Raw genomic sequence first — 24828 nt, forward strand, 5'->3', positions numbered from 1 at the left:
TTATAGTTTATTTAAAACTAGTAAAAACAATCTGGGCCAAAAGAGAATAACTTTAACATTTGAAATTATTTTCTCTCTCTTTCTTTCTTTTTTTTTTTTTTTTTGGTGTGTATGTGTGTGTGATTTTTCTCCCTACCCCCTATCCCCCGTCTGTATTTTGTGACATTTTTTATTGTTATTTCTTTAAACATTAATAGTTTTTTTCAGGGGAGGACAACCATAACCTACCCTAAGTTACAACATTCCTTTCATAAGTTGTTTCATATAATAGTAGATTGCTTTAAGCTATAGAAATTAATTTGTTGTGTACATATCCACTTGGGGCAAGCTCCTGTGGAGTGGGAAAAAGAGGTATAGAGCTTTAATACAGTTATATCTAACATTAACAATAATCTTAATGCCATCCAACATGGTCCTTGAATGTTTTGAAACCTTTAAAAGAATGTTCCACTTTGACCTGAATATTGAGTCAGAACATAAGGGTTTTTTTTATTAAATTAGAAACATAATTGAGAGCTGACAAATAAATGAATTAATTAATTTTCAATAGAAGCATCTTTTATAACCAACATATAATTATAATAAATTATTATAATCAACAAATCACAACAGTTATTAAATCAATGGTAAATGTTGTACATGAGGATTTTTCAATTTTCCCTCATTAACATATATATAATAAAAATAACTACAATAGAATGTTTTACTTTATTTCTTGAATTATATCATTACTCTGATCAAGAGATATGCTAAATGCTTTAAAATTAAAGATTAGTATTCACAACTATGAAATAACTTTAATTTTTTCATATATATTCATTCCTCAGTATTCTTGGGGAAAGAGTTTCAAAACCCTCATGGATAGCAAATTCTACTACTCAAGTCTTTTACATACTGTGGCATAGTATTCACATATAACCTATGCAATCTTCCCATATACTTTAAATCATCTTTAGATTACTTATGATACCTAATACAGTATACATACTACATAAATATAATTGCTATACTGTATTGATTAGGGAATAATGACAAGAAAAAAGTCTGTATATGTTCAGTACAGATAGTTTTTTATATATATTTCTGGTTTATAGTATATTGAATTCATGATGTGAAACCAATGATTATGGAGGTCCAACAATATTGATTTCAAATACACATTAACAAAATATTACCTTTGGTTTTATCTCTGTGCAGTTTGTAATACTGTGCCTGCAGTTTTTCTGGAAGTCAGTCTTTACATAAAGTAAGGATGAATTAAGATATATATGGAACAAATGTAACATTTTTATTAATATGCTATAAAATCTGAGATATATGAAACCTTTGCTCCTAGACTTCAGGAGCTTGCCCGTTGAATTTGCATATTTGGCCATTTATATTATAAGCTCTGAATTACTGAGTTTATGCTCTCTCTGCAGGTCCAGTCCAGGTGCAGCAGCAAAGAGAACATTCTCAGAGCCAGTGAGTATTTCATCATTTGTGGCAGGCTACTGAACTAGAAATTATGGTTCAACAGAAAATAAAGCTAAAAATAACATTTTGATTAAAGAATGAAGAAGAGCAATAAGAGAAGTTTGTATCAATATGAATATTCAGTTTTTTACCTTCTAAAAAATATTAATATCACTATTAAATGAATATTTCTTTAATCCAATTGATTTTCAGCAGAACATTGATGCATTTTTAATAGGTAGAAATGAACTCCACTCTGACCTTAAGATGATACCCCCTTTAATTGCTTCACTGACACAAAGTTATTTGAAAACAGACTGCCTAAAAATAATAGTGAAGTAAATCCATAAAAGGAGGCTAACTTTAAAAAAAAGAATATATGTGACTTTTAAGAGGGTACATGATAATCATTTTGTGAATATGAATTCCTGAGAGATTTTACCTTCAACAGGCAAAATGTTTTTGTGGGGATTTTTTGTTTGTCTGTTTTGCAGTACTGGGGATTGAACCCAGGGCCTCGCACATTCTAGGTAAGTGCTACTTGCCTATCACTGAGCTATATCCTCAACCCTTTTTTTGTTGTTGTTTTTTAGAGATTTTTGTTTTTTATTTTTGGGTTGTTTTGTTTTGTTTTGTTTTTTGGGTGTTTGGGTGTTTTTTGTTGGTTTTTTGTTTTTGTTTTTTTGTTTTGTTTTGTTTTGTTTTTTTTGAGACAGGGTCTGGCTAAGTTGTCCAAACTGCCCTCAAACTTGGAATCCTCCTGCCTCAGCTTTTCTAGTAGCTGAGATTACAGGTGTACATCACTGTGCCTGGCAGGTATAATGTTTTAAAATGTAGTATCCTGAAACAATAGTAAAGCATCCTTATTTTGCTTTTTGGTTTGATCATTAATTGGATTAAATTAACAGTCATTTAATTTTTTATATTATTCATTTTCCTATTTTATAAAAATAAACTACAAATAGCTTTTCCTTTACTATGTCCTGTAATTATGTCATATTGAAAGTTTTCCCATAAATGTTTTGGGCTCCCAGGATAAAACTCTGAATAAATGATAATTATTTTATAATTGTTTTCTGTTACTTAATAGCTTACTGACATCATCCCATATTTTTCCTGATCTTTATCAAGAGAAGTACAAGTGGTCCACACTGAAATGGGTCTACAGGATACCTACACTATTGGGAGCTTTAGCAAATAGAATGGCTTATATTTCTTATAGAGTGTCAGTATTATTTCACAATCAGATAGTAATTGGAGAATTTCAAATGGGTAAAAATCTGTTTTATTCTCATTTCTGTATTGTAGATCTGTTAACTTAGCTCCAAACACTTGGACAATTACCCACATTGTAATTGTTTTCTAAAGACCTTTATTTGTCTACTTATTAAATTTTTAAAATATAAATTTAAATATTAAATTTTTAATTTTAAAAATAAATGCAGGGCTTTGGGTATATCTTAGTGATGGAAAGTTTTCCTAGCATGTGAGAGGCCCTGGATTTAAATTGCCTAGCACCCACAAAAGTAAATGAATAATTAAATAAATAAAACAAGAATGTTTACTATTATCCTTTCACAAGTTTTCACTTGTATCAATGTGAATATTCAGTTTTTTACCTTCTAGAAATAAGTGACAGATAAATGATGTATTAAATCCCACAATCCCTAATACCTTAGTTTGAGAAATCTAAGGGTCGGAAGAATAATGATTGAAAGTTCACTAAAATTAAACAATACAGATAATTAACTTTAAAGCAACATTTTCTGATGATCAGTGTATAATTTCCATTTATTGTTGATTCTGAAATGGAGATGAGCCATTGGTGGTGCTTATGGTAACTAAAAACAAAAATTATTTCTTACTGATGAAAGATTCTTTGGAACTTTCTTTCACTTCTACCATGGCTCTTTGGGTTGTTAGAAATGTCTTTCATTTCAATAATTCTGTTACTGGCTTGTTGGCTAACAATCACTTTGGATGGATGGACATCATGATGGTTCAATTTTTTCCTATCCTATTTTCTTAGGATGAAATAGTCATGTGAATGGCACTGATTGCCACTTAGTTCCATTTAGGGAGCCTCTTCAACATCATAATGCATAGTTTTATGAGTTCTGTAGGTTTATGGTCTTTTCTTCCAATTCCATGTTGACTCATATCCATACCTGTGGCCACACCCAAACCTTTCAGCACCATAAGCTGTTCTTCCTGAAAACTTCTTAATACTCCCATTGCTTATTTGGGCTATTTTTATTTCCCCATTTTTCTTCCTTTGCCGTGAGCTACCATATTGCAGTTCTATAGAACCTATCAGTAATTCTTCACTTTCTCAGTGCGAATTTCTGCTTCTGTTCCTTTGAGAATTTTCCCCCTAATAAACTGTCTATTCCCTTGTTTTCTTGGAAAACTCTTACTTACTCATTTAGAGTCAGCTCAGGTATGATTCTTTGATGATATCTCTGAGTTTCCTATGTTCAAGGGGATGAATTCTTCTTATTCCTTCACTTTCTTTTTTCACTTATTTACTGAATTAACTATCCTCAAGTAAGACATTTCCAATTGTAACCAACATAAAGAAAAGTATAATCAGCTTTTTAACATATATCAAAATGTGTTAGCACAATATATCAGTTGATCCTAGAAAAAGGAAAAAAGTTAGAACTTAATAGAATTTATCTATATCATTTAATAAAGATATAACTTTGGGTGCTGGGGTTGTGGCTCAGTGGTAGAGCACTCGCCTAGTACATGTGAGCCCCTGGGTTCAATCCCTAGTACCACATAAAAATAAATAAATAAAGATATTGTGTCCAACTACAACTAAAAAATAAATATTAAAAAGAAAAAGAGATAACTTTGGTAACTTTGTCAAAGGAAGAGTCACTTTGACTCCTTAAAAATGGTTTCAGTAATGAAAAAACTGAGTTTATTCTTATTGTAGTAAGGGAGTCTTAGTCTTGAAGTCAGACTCTAGGGAAGGAAAGGATAAGATCAGGATATTTACAAGATTTTGAAGTTCCGATTAAAGCAGTATGGAGTCTTGATTAGCACTGGATAAGGATCATAATATAATCATTCAGGATTGATGGTAAGAGCAAGGCAAGCAGTTTGTAGTCTTGGTATATAAACTGTCTTTTGATAGTTTTCATTTAAGAGTTGATGAATTGTTCCAAAAGTTTCTAGGATGAACAATAAGGTTATTTACAACTGTTATCTTCAGAGGAAGAGTTTTCTGGTATCATAAAGTTGAGTTGATAAAGACAGAGGAATAATAATGTTATGCTAATGAAGATAGTAAGCTTTGAATTTATAGATGGTTTCAGGTACCAGAGTTCCCATATGATCATTCTTCAGCTTGAGCTAAAAGATAGGCTATTAACATCTAGGAATGTGATCAGTCCACATCTTCACTCCTACTTGAAGTATCACAATAGTATATGAAGTGTCTTGGGAATGCAGTTGAAATATGAAGTTTTTCAGTTTCATTGTTGGATGATCATTTATTGAATCATCTAATGAGAGAGCAGTTGTATAGTAGCATTTAAGACTGTGGATATCACACATCTGAGTCATGTTACACAAATGTGAAAAAGATTATGGTCAGAATTTATGATCTTTTTCTTAACCAGGAGCCAGGAGAATCTAAAGCTAAAAAAATAGAACTTCATCCCCAATCTGAGCAACCAACCTATAGAATAAGATTTAGGCTAAAGTGGAATCTTCTAAAAGCACAAGCATCAGTTTGCCAAGATAATGTATTTCTGTCCAAGTGGGTACAGTGGCACATGCCTCTAAACCCAGATACTTGGGAGGCTGAGGAAAGAAGACGGCACATTTGAGGTCAGCCTTGACAATTTAGCAAGACCCTGTTTGAAATGCAGAAAGGGGTGGGAGGAGATAGGAATATAGCTCAATGGTAAAGCATCCAGGATTCAATCCCTAGTACCAAAACAAAGAAACAAAAATAAGTTCATGTTGAGTTTGCATGTAGTAGTCAAAAATTTTATACTGCAAATCCAATACCAGCTACTGGGAGATACCTGGGAATTATTTCCGGCCAAAATACCCCTGGAGCCTGTCAGATATGTTCTAACATTTTGTTGTTGCTCATTTGTGCTAAATAGAACATTTTATAGTGGTAATATCATTATGCAGATCTAAAACAGAAGAGAAGTACTTGTAAGATCTATAAAAATAAGATAGCCTACAAATAATATACCTTTGTTTTCTAGTTCTCTTGTTCTCGTTCTCTCTCTCTCTCTCTCTCTCACTCTCTCTCTCTCTCTCTCTCTCTCTCTCTCTCTCTCTCTCTCACTCTCTCTCTCTCTCTCTCGTAGCAAGGATTGAACCTCAGCATTTTTTTTTTAAATTCTGAGACAGAGTCTCACTAAGTTGCTTAGAGCCTTGCTAAACTGCTGAGGCCAGTTTTAAACTCACTGTCCTCCTGTCTCAGCCTCCCAAGCCACTGGGATTACAGGCATTCACCACCACATCTGACACTAATTCTCTCTCCTTTTTTTTTTTTTTTTTTTTGTGTGTGTGTGTGTGTGTACTTGTTTTTCAGTTTTTAGGTGGATACAGTATCTTTATTTTATTTTTATGTGGTGCCAAGAATCGAACCCAGTACCTCACGTACGCTGGGCTAGCACGCTACCACTTGAGCCACATCCCCAGCCCCACTAGTTCTCTTATTAGTTCTATTTCTATTAAAGTTTAGTTACAAACATCAGTGGAGATAAGAACCTCCTATTTTAGGACTGAGCTCATAGGGGATTTTGGATTTCCATCTCTCTGGCTTATTAGCGCATTGTCATCTGAAAATTCACCTAGTAGTTGAACCAAAGCAACAAACTGATTCATTTCAAGGAAGTGGAACCTAAGGAATTAGTGTGGCTATAAAAAAGAATGTGTGCAAAAACAGATACAAAAAATTATGGTTGATTCCTTTAACCAGTTCACAACTAAATAACAAAGTATTGGACACTTGCTAGTGAATGATTAAGGATACAAAGAACAATATTAAGAATATGGAAATATATACAGCATATATATTAATTTGGGATTAAATTTCAACCTGGATTTTGGTGGAACCACATTCAAACCATAGCAACAGTGGTGGATAATTTCATGTAAAATTTTTGCAATTTTCCATTTGAGGTCCTTTGGAGCTATTATTATTGGATTGCTAGCTGACAAACCAAATTACATCCAGATTTCTCTCAATACATCTTTATCTTTTTCTGTAGCTGATCACTGGCATTCTACAGTAACAGCTTCACACTGCTTTTAAACTAAAGATGTAGTCTCTTGGGATTTAATAGGGCTATAATCTTAATGAGAACTACCCATCTGGCATGATATCAGATCACAAATTTTCTTTAGCCTCTATATTATCTCCTTGTGTTTGAGCTCCTACTTTTATACTATCTACTTCCTTAGAAGGTGTTAAAGCACTTAAAAGTTCTTTAAGTACTAACCACTGTTAACTGGGCTTCCTGCTGAGTCAACAACCCCTCATTATTTCCCAAAGCAATTCAAAATCATGGCCTAAACCAAAAGTATAGCTACTATCAATACATATATTAACCCACTTCTTTCTCATTGATAAACTGTGTGACTTCAATGAGTTTTGCCATCTGGGCAGCTTTGCCCCTGGCAAAGGTGTTCATATTGTAGGAATAAAGTTTATCCTAATTTGGTAACATCTGTGGTTCACAAATGGCACCTGTAATTCTAAATTATCCTTGGTGAAATTATGCCATTTTAAAAGATGAGTACATAAATTTGAGTTATATCATAAATACATGTAATAGGAGCCTGACCTGGAAGAAGTATAGATTTAGTTTTAAACGAAGACAAACTTGAGAACCTGGAAATAGTTAGTCCAAAATGTTGCTTGAGTATATCATACAATCTAATGGCTAAGCCATCCAAACTGACACATTTTTAGTGGAAATATTTAAAGGGAAGCTGTTTCCCATAGCCAGAGTTTTAATAACAAGACAAAATAAGTATTTTGGATTCTTTGTATATCTTGGATATTAATGCCTTGAGGAGTTGGTGGCAAAGATTTTCTCCCATTCTGTAGATTCTCTCTTCATGCTCTTGATTGTTTACTTTGTGTTGAGTAGGCTTTTTAATTTGATGCCATCCAATTTATTGATTTTTTTTTTTATTTTACTGCTTGCACTTTAAGGGTCTTGTTAAGGAAGTTATTTCCTGAGCCAACATATTGAAGTGTTGGGCCTACATTTTCATCAAGCAGGTACAGGGTTTCTGGTTTAATGCCTAAGTTTTTAATTGACCCACTTTGAGTTGAGTTTTGTGCAGGGTGAAAGATAGGGGTTAAATTTCATTCTACTACATATGGATTTCCAGTTTCCCAGCAGCTTTTGTTGAAGAGGGAAGCTATTCTCCATCATGCTTTTGGCACCTTTGTCTAGTATAAGAGCTGTATTTATAAAGATTTGTCTCTTTGTCCTGTATTCTATTCCAGTTTGTCTTCATGCCTATGCTGATGCCAGTACCATGCTGTTTTTGTTACTATATCTCTGTAGTATAATTTGAGGTCTGATAGATCAATGCTTCCTGCTTTGCTTTTTCTCACCAAGGCTTGCTTTAGCTATTCTGGGTCTCCTATTTTTCCAAATAAATTTCATGATGGCTTTTTCTATTTCTATGAAGAATGTCATTGGAATTTTCATAGGAATTGCATTAAATCTGTAGAGCACTTTTGGTAGTATGGTCATTTTGACAATACTAACTCTACCTATCCAAGAACATGGGAGAACTTTCCTTGTAAAGGTCCTTTACCTCTTTTGTTAGATTAATTCCCATGGTTTTGGTTTTGGTTTTTTGGTTTTGGGGTTGTCGTCATTGTTTTTTTGTTGTTGTTGTTGTTTTGTTTTGGTTTTGGTTTTGGTTTTTAGAATGGGATAGTTTTCCTAATTTCTTTTTCAGAAGATTCATCATTGGAGTAAAGGAACATGATTGATTGGTGGGTGTTGACTTTAATAACCAAATGAGTAAATAGGCAAAGGAATTATATAGATACTTCTTAAAAGAAATATAAATGGCCCACAAATTTAAGAAAAAATGTACAACATCTCTAGCAATTAGAGAAATGCAAATTAAAACTAAATCTCAGTTTCATCTCACTCTAGTCAGAATGACAATTATCAAGAATATGAGTAACAATAAATGCTGGCAAGGATGTGGGGAATAGGGTACACTCCAACATTGCTGATGAGACTACAAATTGGTGCAACCACTGTGGAAAGCAGTATGGAGATTCCTCAAAAAACTAGGAATGGAAACACCATGTGACCCAGCTATCCTACTCCTCAGTATATATCAGTCAATTGGATATAAAATCAGTATACTACAGTGACACAGCCATGTCAATGTTTATAATAGCACAAGTCACAATAGCTGATAAATAAATAAAGAAAATATCCATTCATCATTGAGTAATATGGAGCATTACTCAACTACAAAGAAAAATTGCAGACTGTAAGTGAAATAGCCACTTCCAAAAAGTCAAAGGTCAAATGTTTTCTCTGATATGTAGAAGCTAATCCAAAATAAGTGGAGGGGTAGATTAAAAAAAAAAGAATAAAAGTAAGATCAGAGGAGTAGACAACTGGGAATCAAAGAAAAGGAGGAGGGATCAGGAAAATCAGTGGAATGAATCTGACTTAACTTTCCTATGTACATATATAAATATACCACAGTGAATCTCATCATCATGTACATCCAGAATACACTAATTTTAAAAATCACTGTAAGTAAAGATCAAAAAGATTAATAGAGTACAGGAAAAAGAACAGGGTGGAGAGGAAGGAAAGAGAAGGGAAAATACTGGAGACTGAATTAGAACAAAGTATATTCCATGCTTTTATAATTATGTCATAGTGTATTCTATTATATGTATAACTAAAAAGAACCTGTTTAAAATATATATATATATATATATGGAAAGTTCTTATAGGCAATGAATGACCCAAGGCAAAGTTTATTCAAAGGACACCAGTCTGAGAAGAAACCTAAAACTCTTTGTTTCCAGATACAGATTTAAAAAAAAAAAAAAAAAAAAAAAAAAAAACACTTAATGGAGCCTATGCCCATCTTTTCCCTTATGAAATTTAACCTTATGGAGATACAAAAAAAAAATGATAAGGATGGACAGAGACCATTCATCTGTTTTTAATAATACAGCAGATATCTACCAAGGTTAAAAGTTTTTTCAAATTTAATCAGATTAAAGAGTCTTTAAAAGGTTCTTTACTCTTAGGAGACAAAATAAACTTAGCAATTAGGGTGCTCAAAGAAAAGAAATCAGAATTTATTCTAATGTCAGACTATCTCATTATTAACAGTTAAAATTACTATCCCTTTTCTAATCAGGAGGCTCAGGATTTTTCAAATCAAGATTCTTGGGCTGTGATAGGAAAGAGTTTTGTCTTGACTGGGTCTTCCTAGGATCTCCAAGAGTGGTGAATGTTGGCTCCCCACATTATGTGAGGTTCAACATTGGAATATTAATGATATTTTAAAGTCAAATTCAAGTTGAGTTTTTAAGTGTGACTTGATTAAAACTGAGCAAATAATTTAGAAACAGTGGATGTTTGCAAGGCATGGATTGTATGTAAATGGAGTAGTTGTTTGGGGATTTGTTTGCTTGTTGGCCATTCTACTCTACAGAATAAGATTTGTATGTAAGCAAAATTAATTAAAACCTGAGCAGAGCTCAAATTGAACAAAGAGGCAATGCTAACTCTGAGAAGTCCTGCTGGGATCTCCAGAGATATAGATGACATGGTAAAGTTTTGGTTTGAACAGATTGTGTGTGGTTCTTATGGTTTGGTTTGGTTTTGTGTATTACCTCAATATACAATTTAATTACAATCTTCAGATATCACTCAGCATGAGTGACCATGAGATAGTCAGTGATTATGTTAACAGGCTAACCAACTAGATGAGGATAAGGAGCCATATTTTTCAAAAAAGCTAGTCAATCCAAATACAAAATGACTAAAGCAATTCATTTCATTTATTCACATTTGAATTTCACTGAAGTGTCATTCCTATTCTAAGAATGAAGCGTCAGGTAATGTTTCAAATGCTGTCTGAACTGATCACCATAGGAACACGAATTCCATAATTTCTATAATGCATAGGATTTTTTTTTTTTGTAAACATCAAATTGTTCATCATTGGCTGCCCAAGTTCATGCAGAGCTTGTCTACCATATTCTTCCCTTTGATTTTTTTAAATTGAGGTGAAATTCATAAAATGTAAAATTAGCCATTTTAAAGTAAACATTTCAATTGTATTTAATAAATTCACAATGTTGCTGAACGATCAGCACTACCTACTTCTAGAACATTTTCATCACCCAAGAAGGAAACCCCAATGCCAATTATGCTGATACTCTTCATTTTCCCCCTGCCATCAGCCTGTGGAAACCATTAATGTTTTCTATTTCTAGAGATTTATGCCTGTATTCTGGATATTTCATGTAATATAATATATGATGTTTGTCTAGATTCTTTTACTTAGCCCTATTTTTTCAAATCTCAGTAATGTTGTAGGGTGCCTGTGTATTTTTTTTTCAGCGGGGAGTGTTCTGGGGATTGAACTCATGGGCACTCGACCACTGAGCCACATCCCCAGTTCTATTTTATATTTTATTTAGAGACAGAATCTCACTGTGATCATAAGTGCCTATGTATTTCATTCCTTGTTAAGGCTGTATAATGTTTCATTTTAGTACACACCACACTTTCTTTATTCATTGATCAGATAATGAATATTTGAGTTGTTTCCACATTTTGGCTATTTTGAATAGTGCTGGTGGAAATGTGTGTACAGATTTAAGTACCTGTTTTCAGTTTTTTCTCAGAATATACCTAGTAAGTGGCATGTCTGTCCTCATGCCAGTACCACCCTCTTTTAGCCTTCGTAACTTTATAGTAAGGTTTTGAAATAGGGACGTTAAGAGTCGGGACTTTGCCTTTCCATGTAAATTTGAGGATTGGCCTTTCTGTTTCTGGAGAGGAGAAAAAAAAAGGTTGTAGAATTTTGATAGCAAATGTGTAAATCTAATGATTACTTTGGGTAATATTGCCATCTTTTAACAAGTTTTCCAGTCTACCATCCAAGTTTTCTTAGTTTTTTAATTAAGCTTTCCAGTGTATCTTTCATTTGATTGTAATGTGAGGCTCATTTTACATCTCAGATATTTTTACATTCCCTCCATGTAGTAGGCTAAAGTATGTGTTGGGTGGAGGTTCCACTCCCAATCATAACCTAAGCTATACATAACATTTCTGGAGGAAATTTTATCACACAAATGTCTCTTGCATTTTCTTACCTTAGAAGTAAAAATAGCATACCAGTGTTAGACTTGTAAAGTCTGCCCTGCTAGACTCCAGGCACTCCTCCAAGCTGCTCCTCTAGTTAGAGTCTGGTGCCATAAAGGCCAGGAAGAGGATCATTCCCATGGTAGCATCAGCCAGCAGCAGAGATCAAGAGCCTGTGCCCCTAGCGCAGCTCACTGAGAAAACTTCAATGCCACAGTAATGCCCAAGCCTATCCCAACACAAGAATTTGGGTGCAAGGGTTTAAAAGCATATTGGGTTATAAACTTTCTTTGATGCTTTCAAATGACCTGTCTTCAAGCTCAAAGATTATTTTTGAGGGCTAATGATGTAGTTCAGTAGTAGAATACATGCTCAGAGTGTACAAGGCCCTGGATTTGACCCCCAGCACCACCACCACAACAAAAACATTCATTTTTAATTTCATTTTTAAATTAACATACAGTAATTATATATTCATACATATCTATACATCATAGTGTGGCATTTCAATATGTACACAGTGTGTAAAATCAGATCAAGGTCATACGCATATCTGCCACCTCCAAAGATTCATCCATTTGATCACATCTGCTGTTGATGTTCTCTGCATCTTTTTTTTCATTTATGTACTATATTTTTTAGCTCCTGGACTCCTCTTTTGTTTGTTTTATGATTTCTATCTCCTTTTGTCCTTTCTTTCTTCTCATTTGTTAATGTATCATTTTTCTGATTTTGTAGAGAGTATTGTCTTACAGGTCACTCAATTTCCTTAAAACAATTATTTTGAATCTTTTTTAAGGCAATTCATAAATCTCCATTTCTTTGAGATTAGTTGCTGGAAATTTTTTGTTACTTTAGTAGTGTCATGTTTCCTTGATTTTTTTTTCCATGTTGCCTTGTATTGATTTCTGCATATTTGATAGAACAGTCATCTCTTTTAGACTTTATAGACCTGTTTTGGTGGATAAAGACCTTCATGTAGAGGTGGATGTGAGGATGTAGGCTGGATGGGGTACAGCAGTTCTGACTCCAGAAAGGACACAACAGCACAGTTCATCAGCTGAGGTCAGCATCAACAGATTGCAGAAGTCCTCAGCAATAAAAACTGTGGTGTCCACAGCAGTGGTGAAAACTATTGAAGTCTTTGATGATGAAGTCTGCTGGGACCATCTGATCTCTTTTTCTCCCAAGGAGTATGCCATGTCCTAGGGATCCTTCTTAGCACTAGGTTTGGCTCATGAGAGTGCTTATGGTGGCAGTGATACAAGTGTCTATGCACAGTGCCCCTGAAGTCGCCATGGAACCAGGTTTTGGAATACATGTGGAAAGACTTCAACTTAGGGATCCTGGTTGATGCTAGCACTGGTGCCCAGATTGCAGGTGCCTCAACTGCACTGTTGGCAATAGAGTAGGAGGTGCTGGTACTTTGTTGAACAGCTGGAGAGTTGGGGTCTGAATATAAGTACACACAAATCTATAGAGACTCATGGGTGTGTACACCCACACTATGGCAATGGTCTACTGTCCTAGCCACTGCTGCTCATGGAGCCAGGATCCATAAAATGAATGGGAATAGAGGACACAAATCTGGGGCAGAACAATAAATGGCTCCTCCTTGAAAAGCAGCTCCCCTTTCAGGATTCTACCAAATAATGACTATTTGTTACCTCAGTGGTGAAACCTGCTATTGTCCTCTGCAGATCAGGCCTGTGGGGACCATATAACACTCTCTACATGGCTTATACTCTTACCCTTGCTCCTCTTTGTTCTTGGCTATTTCCAGATATCTCAGCTATGCCAATCTCCACAGCAGTCCTTTCTGTGCAGACATTTTCTTTTTTGCTCCATGTGTTGCTGTAGGTTCTTAATTAGACAATGAAGCCCTCCTAGGGCAAGTTCTGTTTATGGATGTCTACGTGTTTTTGTAAGGAAACAAAGGACATCACTCTGATATTTTCTATTTAAGAACTAGTGGAACTTTCAGGAATGAATTATAAAGTTATTTACAACTATTATCTTCCTAATAGTTTTCTAGATTAATAAAACTATGTTGATGAAGGTAATAGTAAATAGTGAAGTTGATGTTTCAGTTCTCACTGTAATGTAATAAGCAGGATCAGTTATACAGGCAGAAATAAAATATCCCTAGAGTATAAAATAATTTATCTATACCCACATTTGATGAAAAAGAGTCCTTCTTTATTCAACCATATGTAAATTTCTATGCTAATTGCTGGATATTCATGTTAGAATAAAACAGAAAGTTAAAAAAGTAAAATGTAAGGAAAAAGAGGCTTTTGGTTTTTAAATATGTAAAGACCTAACTGACTTTCTCCTTGTAATGAATTAAGAGATTTTACTTCACTTTCAAGAAACTGGAATAATGATTTAGTTAAACTGCTACCAAAGTAAAGCATTTTTCATGGCTTTAATTTGAAATTGTCTCAGCATTTCCCTCTTTTTCAAGAACTCTTTTCTGCCAAATTGTTTTGTCAGTGCTCAAAGACTAAAATATTCATCCCTGGCTTATTGTGATTTTAAATTTTAGATTTTATCTCAGAGATGTGTTTACTAGGAGACATTACTACTTGATTAGAGAATTTCATTATTTAATAGAACAGGGAATTGAACCCAAGGATGCTGTACCACTAAGCTATATTCCCAGTCTTTTTAAAATTTTATTTTGAGGCAAGATCTTGCTAAATTTCCCAGACTTGCCTTGGTCCTCCTGCCTGAACCTTCCAAGTAATTGAGATTATGGGTGTGCACTATTGCATGCAGCTTCCTTTTAATATTATTGAATTAAAATACCCTTAATAAATTGTTTGTCACTACCACTAGATTTGATGAATATTACCTATAATTATAGATCCAATCCATTAAAATTCCTTAGCATTTGAAATATTACAGGTCACAAATTTTCATCCTATTTAAGGAAGCAATAAAACAATTTTCAGTTACCCAAGACTTTTGATGTAACAAGTTTATTACATCTCTCAGTAATATATCCTTACATGTTTTACCAAGTTCTTAAATATTTTTATTTTTTAACTTATGAAACCTAATAACTCCCTAAGCAGCATGGGCCTTCAATTTAAATTTGGTATCACTTATCTTATTGTCTTAAGTCATCACATTTTATTCTATATGAAAAATTGCATCTTTAATTTCTTGCCCAAATTCAAGCTTACACATAAGCAAAACAAGTATTTACCTTTGTAGTGTATTTTCATATACAATAGAAATATCAGCAGGTCTCAAACACCCATCCTCACTGGCATAAGTTATAAAAGATCACATGATCTAGAGTCAACTACCTACACTCGAATCTGTGCTTGCTAGTTGTGTGACTTTCATTAGGGTTCAGTATCTGTGCCTCATTTATAGAATGAGAATAAGAAGAAGGTTGTTGTATAAATTAAATAGTTTAATGCTTGGTACATAATCATTACACAACTGTCAATTATTATTGTTGTGATTACTACTAGTAATACTACAAAAGCTACTATCATTATTATATACCATCATTGTTCTTTTTTTTAATGAAATTCAATTTACAAGTTGTTTCCTCTTTCCTAAAATGTTGATTTCATATCACTTCCAAAACTTGTGCTGTATTTCCTCTTGGAGGTTTTCTGTTGCCTCCCAAATATAAGCAAATTGCCCCATGTTTTTCACTAAAGCCTGCTAATTTCATTACTTTATTGCTAGCATATTTACTGAATAGTAGTTCTGTCTTCCATACTCTCTTCTTCACTTTGCGCTAAGTTCCTGTCACTACCTCATCTCTCTTATTTGTGATACTATCCCTAGAATCTAGCATGGTGACTTTCTCTCAGTAAGTGTGTTCAGTGGGTAAGTAAATAAATGAGAGGAAGACCTTGCACAGGCAGAACAGGCAAAAGACACAACACCTGAATAAGAAACCATAATGGAAGCAGAGAAGGTAAACAATACATATCAACAACCAATTTCTTTATTAAAAATACTGTTTTTCCTAACTACTTCTCTTCTGTTTATTTCATATTTTCACATTGGCCTTTATCCCATAATTTATTATGACTGATGCAAACCAAGTTCATTACCTATTACTATCTCTTCCCTGGAGCATATTTTCAGACTTTTTGGTTATAATCGTCACAGATAGGTAGGTTTTCTAGTTAATTTTCATGCACCTTGCTTTAAGAGACATGAAATGTTCTTTTTATGATTCCCCAGGAAAGAAAATTTTGAAATAATTCTTGGAAAAGGACACTAATTTCATGTAGTTTTTAGTTTAGGAAAATTTTCCTATTTCTCTCCTGCTATAATTTAATCCCTTATCTTCTTGATTAACATTCACAGGATCTAACAACAGCTGCTTATAGTTCCTCAGACAATCTTTCCTTACATAACTAAAAATAATTAGCAACTGACTATAAATATTCATTGAGGTACTGTTTATAAGTACTGTCTCTCTCAACTTTCTCATCCAATCTCCTTAATAACCAAAACTTTAATCAGTTTTCTTTAATACATCCTTACATGCTTTACCAAGTTCTTAAATATTTTTATTTTTTAACTTATGACACCTACTAACTCCAAAACAGTATGTGCCTTCAATTTAAATTTGGTCTCACTTGTCTTATTGTCTTAATCATCACATCTTATTCTATATGAAAAATTGCATCTCTAATTTCTTCTATTCAATCTTTTTACCTTCTTCACTGTCAATATTGTAGCTGGTATAACTAAAAATATTAAATTCATAGGATGACAGATTGGAACTCCCCGTTCCAATTCTCCAACAGAGACAACACTTAACAGGAATATATGGACCACAGTTTTTAAAAAATATTTATGTTTTAGTTATCGGTGGACACAATGTCTTTATTTTTCTTTATGTAGTGCTGAGGATCGAACCCAGTGCCTCACACATGCTAGGCGTACATTATACCTCTGAGCCACAACCCCAGCCTGGGATCACAATATTTTTATGAGAACACTAGAAAACAGATAAGAAGTTACATCATCCCAAGTAGGTAGAAGTGAGAACAACCACACTGAAATTAATAAGAAGAGCTCATTCGCTTTACCTGTGATTCCCCTCTCCCCTAAGCCATCACAGTTCAGCATTATCAGGAGAGAACACTTGACTCATGACTTCTCCTTGCAGGAGAGTGGAACAGGCATTCAAAATGCCAATGTTTCTATCTGAAGTGTGAGGCGCGGCCATTTCAAAATGCCAATGTTTCATAGTGCTGCCCAAAGGGCTGCATTTTGTCTCATTGCATTGACAAAACAAGCATAATTTGAATGTATGCAGATTGCTGAAACATGGAAGAATGGGACTGACTTGCTTTGGCACCACAGAGTCTACAGGCCGCACATAGATGCTAGCACCTCCCAGCACAATCAGGAGGAGGTACCCAAATCTTGGTTTCTCCCTCAGTAAAGAGGGAGAATGGAACATACATTTGGTATCCAGCTCTTTGTGGGGGTGCTCAGATGGCTGCTTTCTTTCTTTCATAACTGTAGTGCTGACAGTGAACTGGCAAAAGTTGGATGCCTAGTGGGGGCAAGGGTGTCACTGAATACAAAAGAAAACAAAGGCAGCTTGCTGCAACATCAGGGACCCTGTGGTACTATAGACAAACACCAGAAGCAACAATAAATTTGAAGTTCTTGAAAAAGAAAACTACAAATTTTGCTGATTAGAAATCCTATGCCCAGGGCTGGGGTTGTACCTCAGAGTAGGGAGCTTGTTTAGCACATGTGAGGCACTCGGTTCAATACTCAGCACCACATAAAAATAAATAAATAAGCAAAATAATAAAGATATTGTATCAGTCTACAACTAAAAATATTTTTAAAAAAAAGAAAGGAAGAAATCACATGCCTAAGCCCAAAGGTATCACATTCTTAAAAGAATTCTCCAGGACCTCCCCAGAACCTAGTCTTGGGGGCTGATTGGTAAGGGTCATCTCCTATACAAAGCCATTCTGTAAAGATTAGGACATGTGCCTGCTTTCTCAAATGCATAAAACTCAGAAAAAAAAATTATAAGGTACATCAGGAAACAGGGAAACATGATCCAATCAAAGGGACAAAATAAATCTACAAAACCAATCCATGAAAAGAGCAGCTGCATATCTAGCAAAGAATCCAAAGTACTTATTTGTTAAAACTCAGTGATCTTAAAGAGAACATAGACAACTAAATGAAACCATGAAAATATGCATGAACATACCTAGAATATGAACAAAGTGGTTAAAGATATTTTAAAAGAAACCAAACAGAAGTTCTGGAGCTGAAGAATGTAATAACTAGAGGAGTTCAAGAGTGGATTTGACCAAGCAGAAGAAAGAATCAGTAAATTTGAATACAGGTAATGGTAATTTGAAGTTATCAATCAGAGGAGCAGAAAGAAAAAAAAGTAAAGAAAACCAAAGGAATTTATAAGATGCCATCATGCAGATCAAAATAAACATTATCAAAGAATAAAAAGAGAAAAGGACACAAAACTTAAAGAATTAACAGTCAAAAATATTCCAACTCTAAGGGGAAAATACACATGAAGTTCAAAGGACTATAACTAGGAAGAATCCAAAGAAACCCACACCAAGGCACTATCACTGAGCTCCTTTCCCAGCTTTCATTTTCTTTTTGTTTTGAGACAGGATTTTACTTAATTGCCCAAGACTAGCCTCAAACTTGTGATTTTGCCTCAGCCTTTCAAGCCACTGGAATTATAGGTGTACCTCACGACCTGGCTACTAATAGGAAATTTTAATGTGCCATTTTCAATAATGTGTAGAATAATGAGATCAATAAGGAAACAGGACTTGATCAATACTATAGAACAAATTGGGTCTAACAAACATACAGAACATACCACCAAACAGCAACAGAACACGCTATCTTATCAAGCACATATGGACCATTATCCAGGATAAATCATGTTGCAAGCTAAAAAGAAAATATTAACAAAGTTAGGAAGATTGAAATATACCAATTATCCTTTTTATCCACAATGGAATAAAATTAGATATCAACAGCAGTAGGAAAACTGGAATATACACAAATACCTGTAAATTAAACACCATACATTTGAACAGCAAATGAAAGAAAAAAATCACAACAGAAATTAGAAAACATCTTGAGACAAAAACAAAAATGCAACATGCTAAAGTTTATGGGTTGCAACAAAAGCCAGTACTACCAGGAAAGTTTATGATGTGAACACCTACATTAATACATGAGGAAGAAACATCTCAAAACAACAGCATAACTTTTCACCTCCACTAGAAAAAAAGAAAACAAGCAAGCCAGGTGTGATGTTGCATGGTATTGGCACCAAAACAGACAGGAAGACCAATGGAACAGACAACAACACAAACAGATACTCAGACAACAACACAAACAAATACTCAGAAGGATAAGGCAGAAGAATCACTTAAGTCCATGAGTTCAAAGCTAGCCAGGGCAACATAGTCAAGACCCCATCTCAATGGAAAAATCTCCCATGATCTTAGTAGATAGACAAAATTAATATTTTGTCTCATTTCTTGTTTCGCTGTCTTCCTTTGTGTTATTGATACGCTCTGACTCCTTTCTCATTTTTTTCCTGTATTTTCTATATGTATTTGTGTGGGGGGGTAGTTAATGTGAGTCTTACATAAAACATTGTATAATTATAACAATCTATCAAATGGCCATACTACCTAAAGTGTTAAAGTGTTATACAGAGTTAATGCAATCCCTATAAATTTCAATGGTGTTCTTCACAGATATAGAAAAAGCAGTCATGAAATTCATTTGGAAAAATAAGAGGCCCAGAATAGACAAAGCAATCCTCAATGAGAAAAGTGACACAGGAGGCATCACTATACCAAATGGTAAATTATACTACAGAGCTATAGCAACAAAAACAGCATGGTACTGGCACCAAAACAGACAGAAAGACCAAAGGAACAAAATAGACAACACAGATATAACCACAGTTATCTCAGACAAAGGTGCCAAAAACATATATTGAAGAAAAGATAGCCTTTTCAACAAATAATGCTGGGAAAACTGGAAATCCATATGTAGTAGAATGAAATTTAACCCCTGTCTATCACCCAGTACAGAACTCAAAGTGGATCAAAGACTTAGGCTTTAGACCAGAAACCCTGCCACCTGCTTGATGAATGTGTAGGCCCAACACTCCAACATGACAGCTCAGGAGCCAAATTCCTCAAAAAGACTCTAAAGCACAAGAAGTAAAAACAAGAACCAATAAGTGGGATGTCATGAAACTAAAAAGCTTCTTCACAACAAAAGAAACAATAAAGAGCATGAAGACAGAGCCTACAGTATGGGAAAAATTCTTTGCCACCTGTACCTCAAATAGGACATTAATCTCCAGAATATATAAAGAACTCAGAAAACTTAACCCCCTCAAAAAAGTAATAATAGCCCAATCAATAGATGGAGCAAAGGAACTGAACAGGCACTTCACAGAAAGAGAAATGTAATTGGTCAACAAATAGATAAAAAAAATGTTCAATATCTCTAGCAATTAGAGAAATGCAAATTAAAACCACATTGAGATTTCATCTACAGTCAGAATGGCAGTTATCAAGAATACAAGCACCGTAAATGTTGGCAAGGATGTTGGGGAAAAGATACACTCATACATTGCTAGTGGGACTAAAAATTGGTGCAACCACTCTGGAAAGCATTATGGAGATTCCTCAGAAAACTTGGAATGGAACCACCATTTGACCCAACTATCCCACTCCTAGGATTATACCCAAATGACTTAAAATCAGCATAGAACAGTGATACAGCCACATCAATGTTTATAGCAACTCAATTCACAATAGCCAAGCTACAGAACCAACCTAGGTGCCATTGAACAGATGAATGGATAAAGAAAATGTGGTATATATACACAATGAAATATTACTTAGCCTTAAAGAAGAATGAAATTATGGCATTTGCTGGTAAATGGATAGAATTGGATAGTATCATGCTAAGTGAAATAAGCCAATCCCAAAAAACCTGAGGCCAAATGTTTTCTCTGATATGTGGACGCTAACACACGATGATGTGGTGGGGTTATAGAAGTTTATTGATTTAGACAAAGAAGAATGAAGGGAAGTTCAGGGGTATGGGAATAGAAAAGAAGTAGAATGAATTGGACATAACTTTCCTATGTTCACATATGAATACATGACCAGTGTAACTCCACATCATCTATAACCACAAGAATGGGAAACTATACTCCACGTATGTATAATATATCAAAATATACTCTACTGTCACATATAACAAAAAAATTTAAAAAAAATTTAAAGACCTCATCTCAAAAAAGGGAAGGGCGATGAGTTGCATTCAGTAGTAAAGAACTTGCCTACTTGAGGCACTGGGATCATGTACCACACACATATACAAATAGAACAAACTAAACTGAAAATTAACAGAAGAAAGGAAATAATAAAAGAGTAGACTAGAAATACAAAATAAAATAGAAAAATGATAGACAAAATTCAATGAAACTAAGAGTTGGATATTTGAAAATATCAACAGAACTAACAGACTGTTTGCTAGACTAAGAACAAAACAAGACTCAACTAAAATTTAAAAATGACCTGGATGTGGTAGCACACACCTGGAATTCCAGCAGCTCCATAGTCTGTGACTGGAGGATTTCGAGTTCAAAGCCAGCCTCAGAAAAAGTGAGGTGCTAAGCAACTCAATGAGACCCTGTCTCTGAATAAAAATACAAAATAGGGCTGGGAATGTGACTCAGTGGTCAAGAGTCCTGAGTTCAATCCCTGCTACCAAAAAAATAATAATAAGTAGATATGGCAAACCAATGCCACAGAAATAAAGTTTTCTTTGTTTTGGTTGTTTTTGTTTGTTTGTTTTTGTTTTTGTTTTTTGGCACTAGGGATTGAACTCAGGAGCACTCAACCACTGAGCCACATCTCCAGCCCTATTTTGTATTTTTTATTTAGAGACAGGGTTTTTCTGAGTTGCTTGGTACCTTACTTTTGCTGAGGCTGACTTTGAACTCAAAATCCTCCTGCCTCAGCCTCCCAAGTCTCTGGGATTACAGGTGTGCGCCACTGTGCTTGGCCAGAGAGTCAAAGATTTTAAGAGACTACTGTGAACAATTAAATGACAACAAATTGAATAACTGAGGAGAAATGGATAAATTCCTACAACCTTCCAAGACTAAATCATAAAGAAATAGAAAGTTTAAGCATATCTATAACTTCTAAGGTTATTCAATCAGTAGACAGAAATGTCCCAAAAAAGAAAATCCCATAATCAAATGGCTTCACTAGAGGATTCTACCAAAGATTCAAACAAGAATTAATACCAATCCTTTTTAAATTATTTGAGGAGAAAAAAAAGAGGCAGAAACATTTGAAAACTCATTTTATCAGGGAAACATTACCCTGATCCTGAAGACGGGCAAAAATACCATAAGAAAAGATATCTGATTTTAAATACTAAATGCCAAAATCCTTAACAAAATACTATCAAACCAAAATGAACAACACATTAGAAGAATTATATACTGTAATTATATACCGGCCATGTAAGATATGTCTCTGGGATGCAAGGATGGTTCATTGTATGAAAATCAGAAGATATTGTACACATTAAGAGAACAAAAGATAAACTACACACCCATTAGGAGGCTACTTTTTTTAGTGTGTGTTTGGTATTTGGGATTTAATCTAGTGGCACTGTACCACTGAGCTACATCCCAACCCTTTTTATTTTTTATTTTGAGACAGGGTCCCCCTAGATTGCCCATGGTGGGCTGAAACATCAATCCTCCTTACTCAGCCTCTCTTCTGAATTCCTTGGATTATAAACATGCACCACTGTGCCCAGCTTACTATTTTTAATGTATTTTTATTGGTACATTATGATTATACGTATTGGTGGGGTTCGTTGTGACATTCATACATACATATAACAATTCTCTCAGTTTCATTCTCCAGTATTTCCCCCTTTGTTTTTTCTTCTCTCTCCCGCTGCTCCCCTTCCTTTATACTACTGGTTTCCCATCTACTTATTTATTTTTTAAAACAGGCTATTATTTTAGAAAAAAAAGGAAAATAACAAGTGTTGGCAAGAATGGGGAGAAATTAGAACCCTTACGCACTTTTGGTAGGATTTCAAAATGGCACACCTCCTTTTGAAAACAGTAGGAAGTTTCCTCAAAAAATTAAAAAGAGAATTATTGTGTGATCCAAAGTACCACTTCTGGGAATATCTCCAAAATATTTAAAAACTGGATCTCAGAGATAGTTTTGCACACTCAGTTTCATTGCAACATTATTCATAATAGCCAAGATGTGGAAGCAACTTAAATTTCTATCATCATATGAATGAATAAACAAAACAAGCTGTATACATACAGTAGAATATTATTCAACTTTAAAAGAAAAAAATCCTGTCTCATGCTAACTTGGGAACTTCCAGCCAACTGATAGAGGATCAAAGGAATAATTTTTTTTCTGCGATCTTTTGCTCTCCATTTTCCAGCCAATGCCTTCAAGCAAAATACATAGCGAAAGGGACAATATTGATCCTCTCCATATATGCTAGCCACTTATGGCACAGAGCAAGGTGAAGAGTGGAGAGTGATCTGGAGGAGTAAATGTAGAAAATCCTACATAGCTGCTTTATTCAAATTGTTCTTCCCTCCTCAACTTAAATCTGTACCTCAGATTAAGGATCTAATTAAAAATATTATTGATTGGAAATAATATTTATGAACTGCTACTATGCTCCAGGCATTGGGATGGTTGAGGGAGGCTGAGGTAGGGAGTAAGGGGAAAAGAGACTTGAGAAATTACCAAAACTTGACTTCCAATGAGCCATATAGATGAGCTTCCTAAGTGCAGTGCTAATGGATTTGGACTTTCTTGTAAAGAAATTGAAATATGGAGATGAAAATATCAGAGTTGAACTTTTAAAGGAATATTTGCTACTGTGTAGAACATTAATTGTGTCTGGGCAAGATCAGAATGAGGAATCTGAAGAGGCCTGAATTAAAGTAGGAACATTATAAATAGAAAAATAGAGCAGGATTTATGAAACAAGAACTGACAGAATTGAGAACTGTATGTGGAAGGGAAGGAAGTCAAGAATGATTCATAGTTTCTAACTTGAGTACTATGATTTACATTCTAAGACCTACCCACATCTTATCTTAATAGTCTCAAAAGATAAGCATGTTTCCTAGTTAGGCATGAAGGAGAAGGGCAGTTCAAACAGATATGGGGAAAAAAACATGTAAAAATTGTTAAGTTTACTATAATTTGAATAAGCATATGTATAAAAGCAGAGAGAGATGAAGATGAAAAGGAAGTAAGTCAGTAAAGAGTTAACATATCACTCCAGGCAGTCTATACTTCATCCTTACAATAATGAAAATATTTTAATGGATAAAAACACAAAGCTGTGAAAAGTTTTTATTTCATATTCAAATCTGAAGCTTAGTTTCACTGGTTGTAAAATTCTTGGTGGCTTCCATTTTCTTTCAGAGCTTGATTATGTAATTCCAGGACCTCCTAGCTTTGAGGGTCTGGGTTGAGAAATTAGCTGAGATCTGTATTGGTTTACCCCTATACATAATTTGATATTTTTCTCTCACAGCCTTTAAAATTCTATCCTTACTCTGTATGTTAGTCATTCTCATTATAATGTACCTTGGTTTGCGTCTGCTATAATTTTGTACATTTGGATGAAAGCCTCTTGTAGTTGATCTTCCATTTCATTCTTTAGATTTGGAAAATTTTCATATCATTGAAAAGATTATGCATTCCTATAGTTTGTATCCCTGTGCCTTCATCTACGCAAGAGGTAAAATCAAGAATGGGATTGATTCAAACTAGAAAGCTTCTTCTCAGCAAAGAGAGAGCCTACAGAATGGGAGAAAATCTTTACCACCTGCACCTCAGATAGAGCAATAATCTCCAGGATATATAAAGAGCTCAAAAAAACCTTAACA

General features: G+C 34.4%; 1 protein-coding gene across 4 annotated transcripts in view; it reads left to right on the forward strand.

The window, feature by feature from the left end:
* GPHN (gephyrin) overlaps positions 1–24828 on the forward strand; it is a 612413-nt gene that overhangs the window by 437766 nt on the left and 149819 nt on the right. For all 4 annotated transcript variants that reach the window (XM_081290454.1, XM_081290455.1, XM_081290456.1 and 1 more), the window contains one exon: positions 1422–1464. In XM_081290454.1, the coding sequence (XP_081146580.1) occupies positions 1422–1464 (43 nt within the window). The remainder of the gene's footprint in view (positions 1–1421; positions 1465–24828) is intronic.

Source organism: Spermophilus citellus (genome assembly GCF_964194105.1).
Source record: "Spermophilus citellus genome assembly, chromosome: 4".
Taxonomy (NCBI): domain Eukaryota; kingdom Metazoa; phylum Chordata; class Mammalia; order Rodentia; family Sciuridae; genus Spermophilus; species Spermophilus citellus.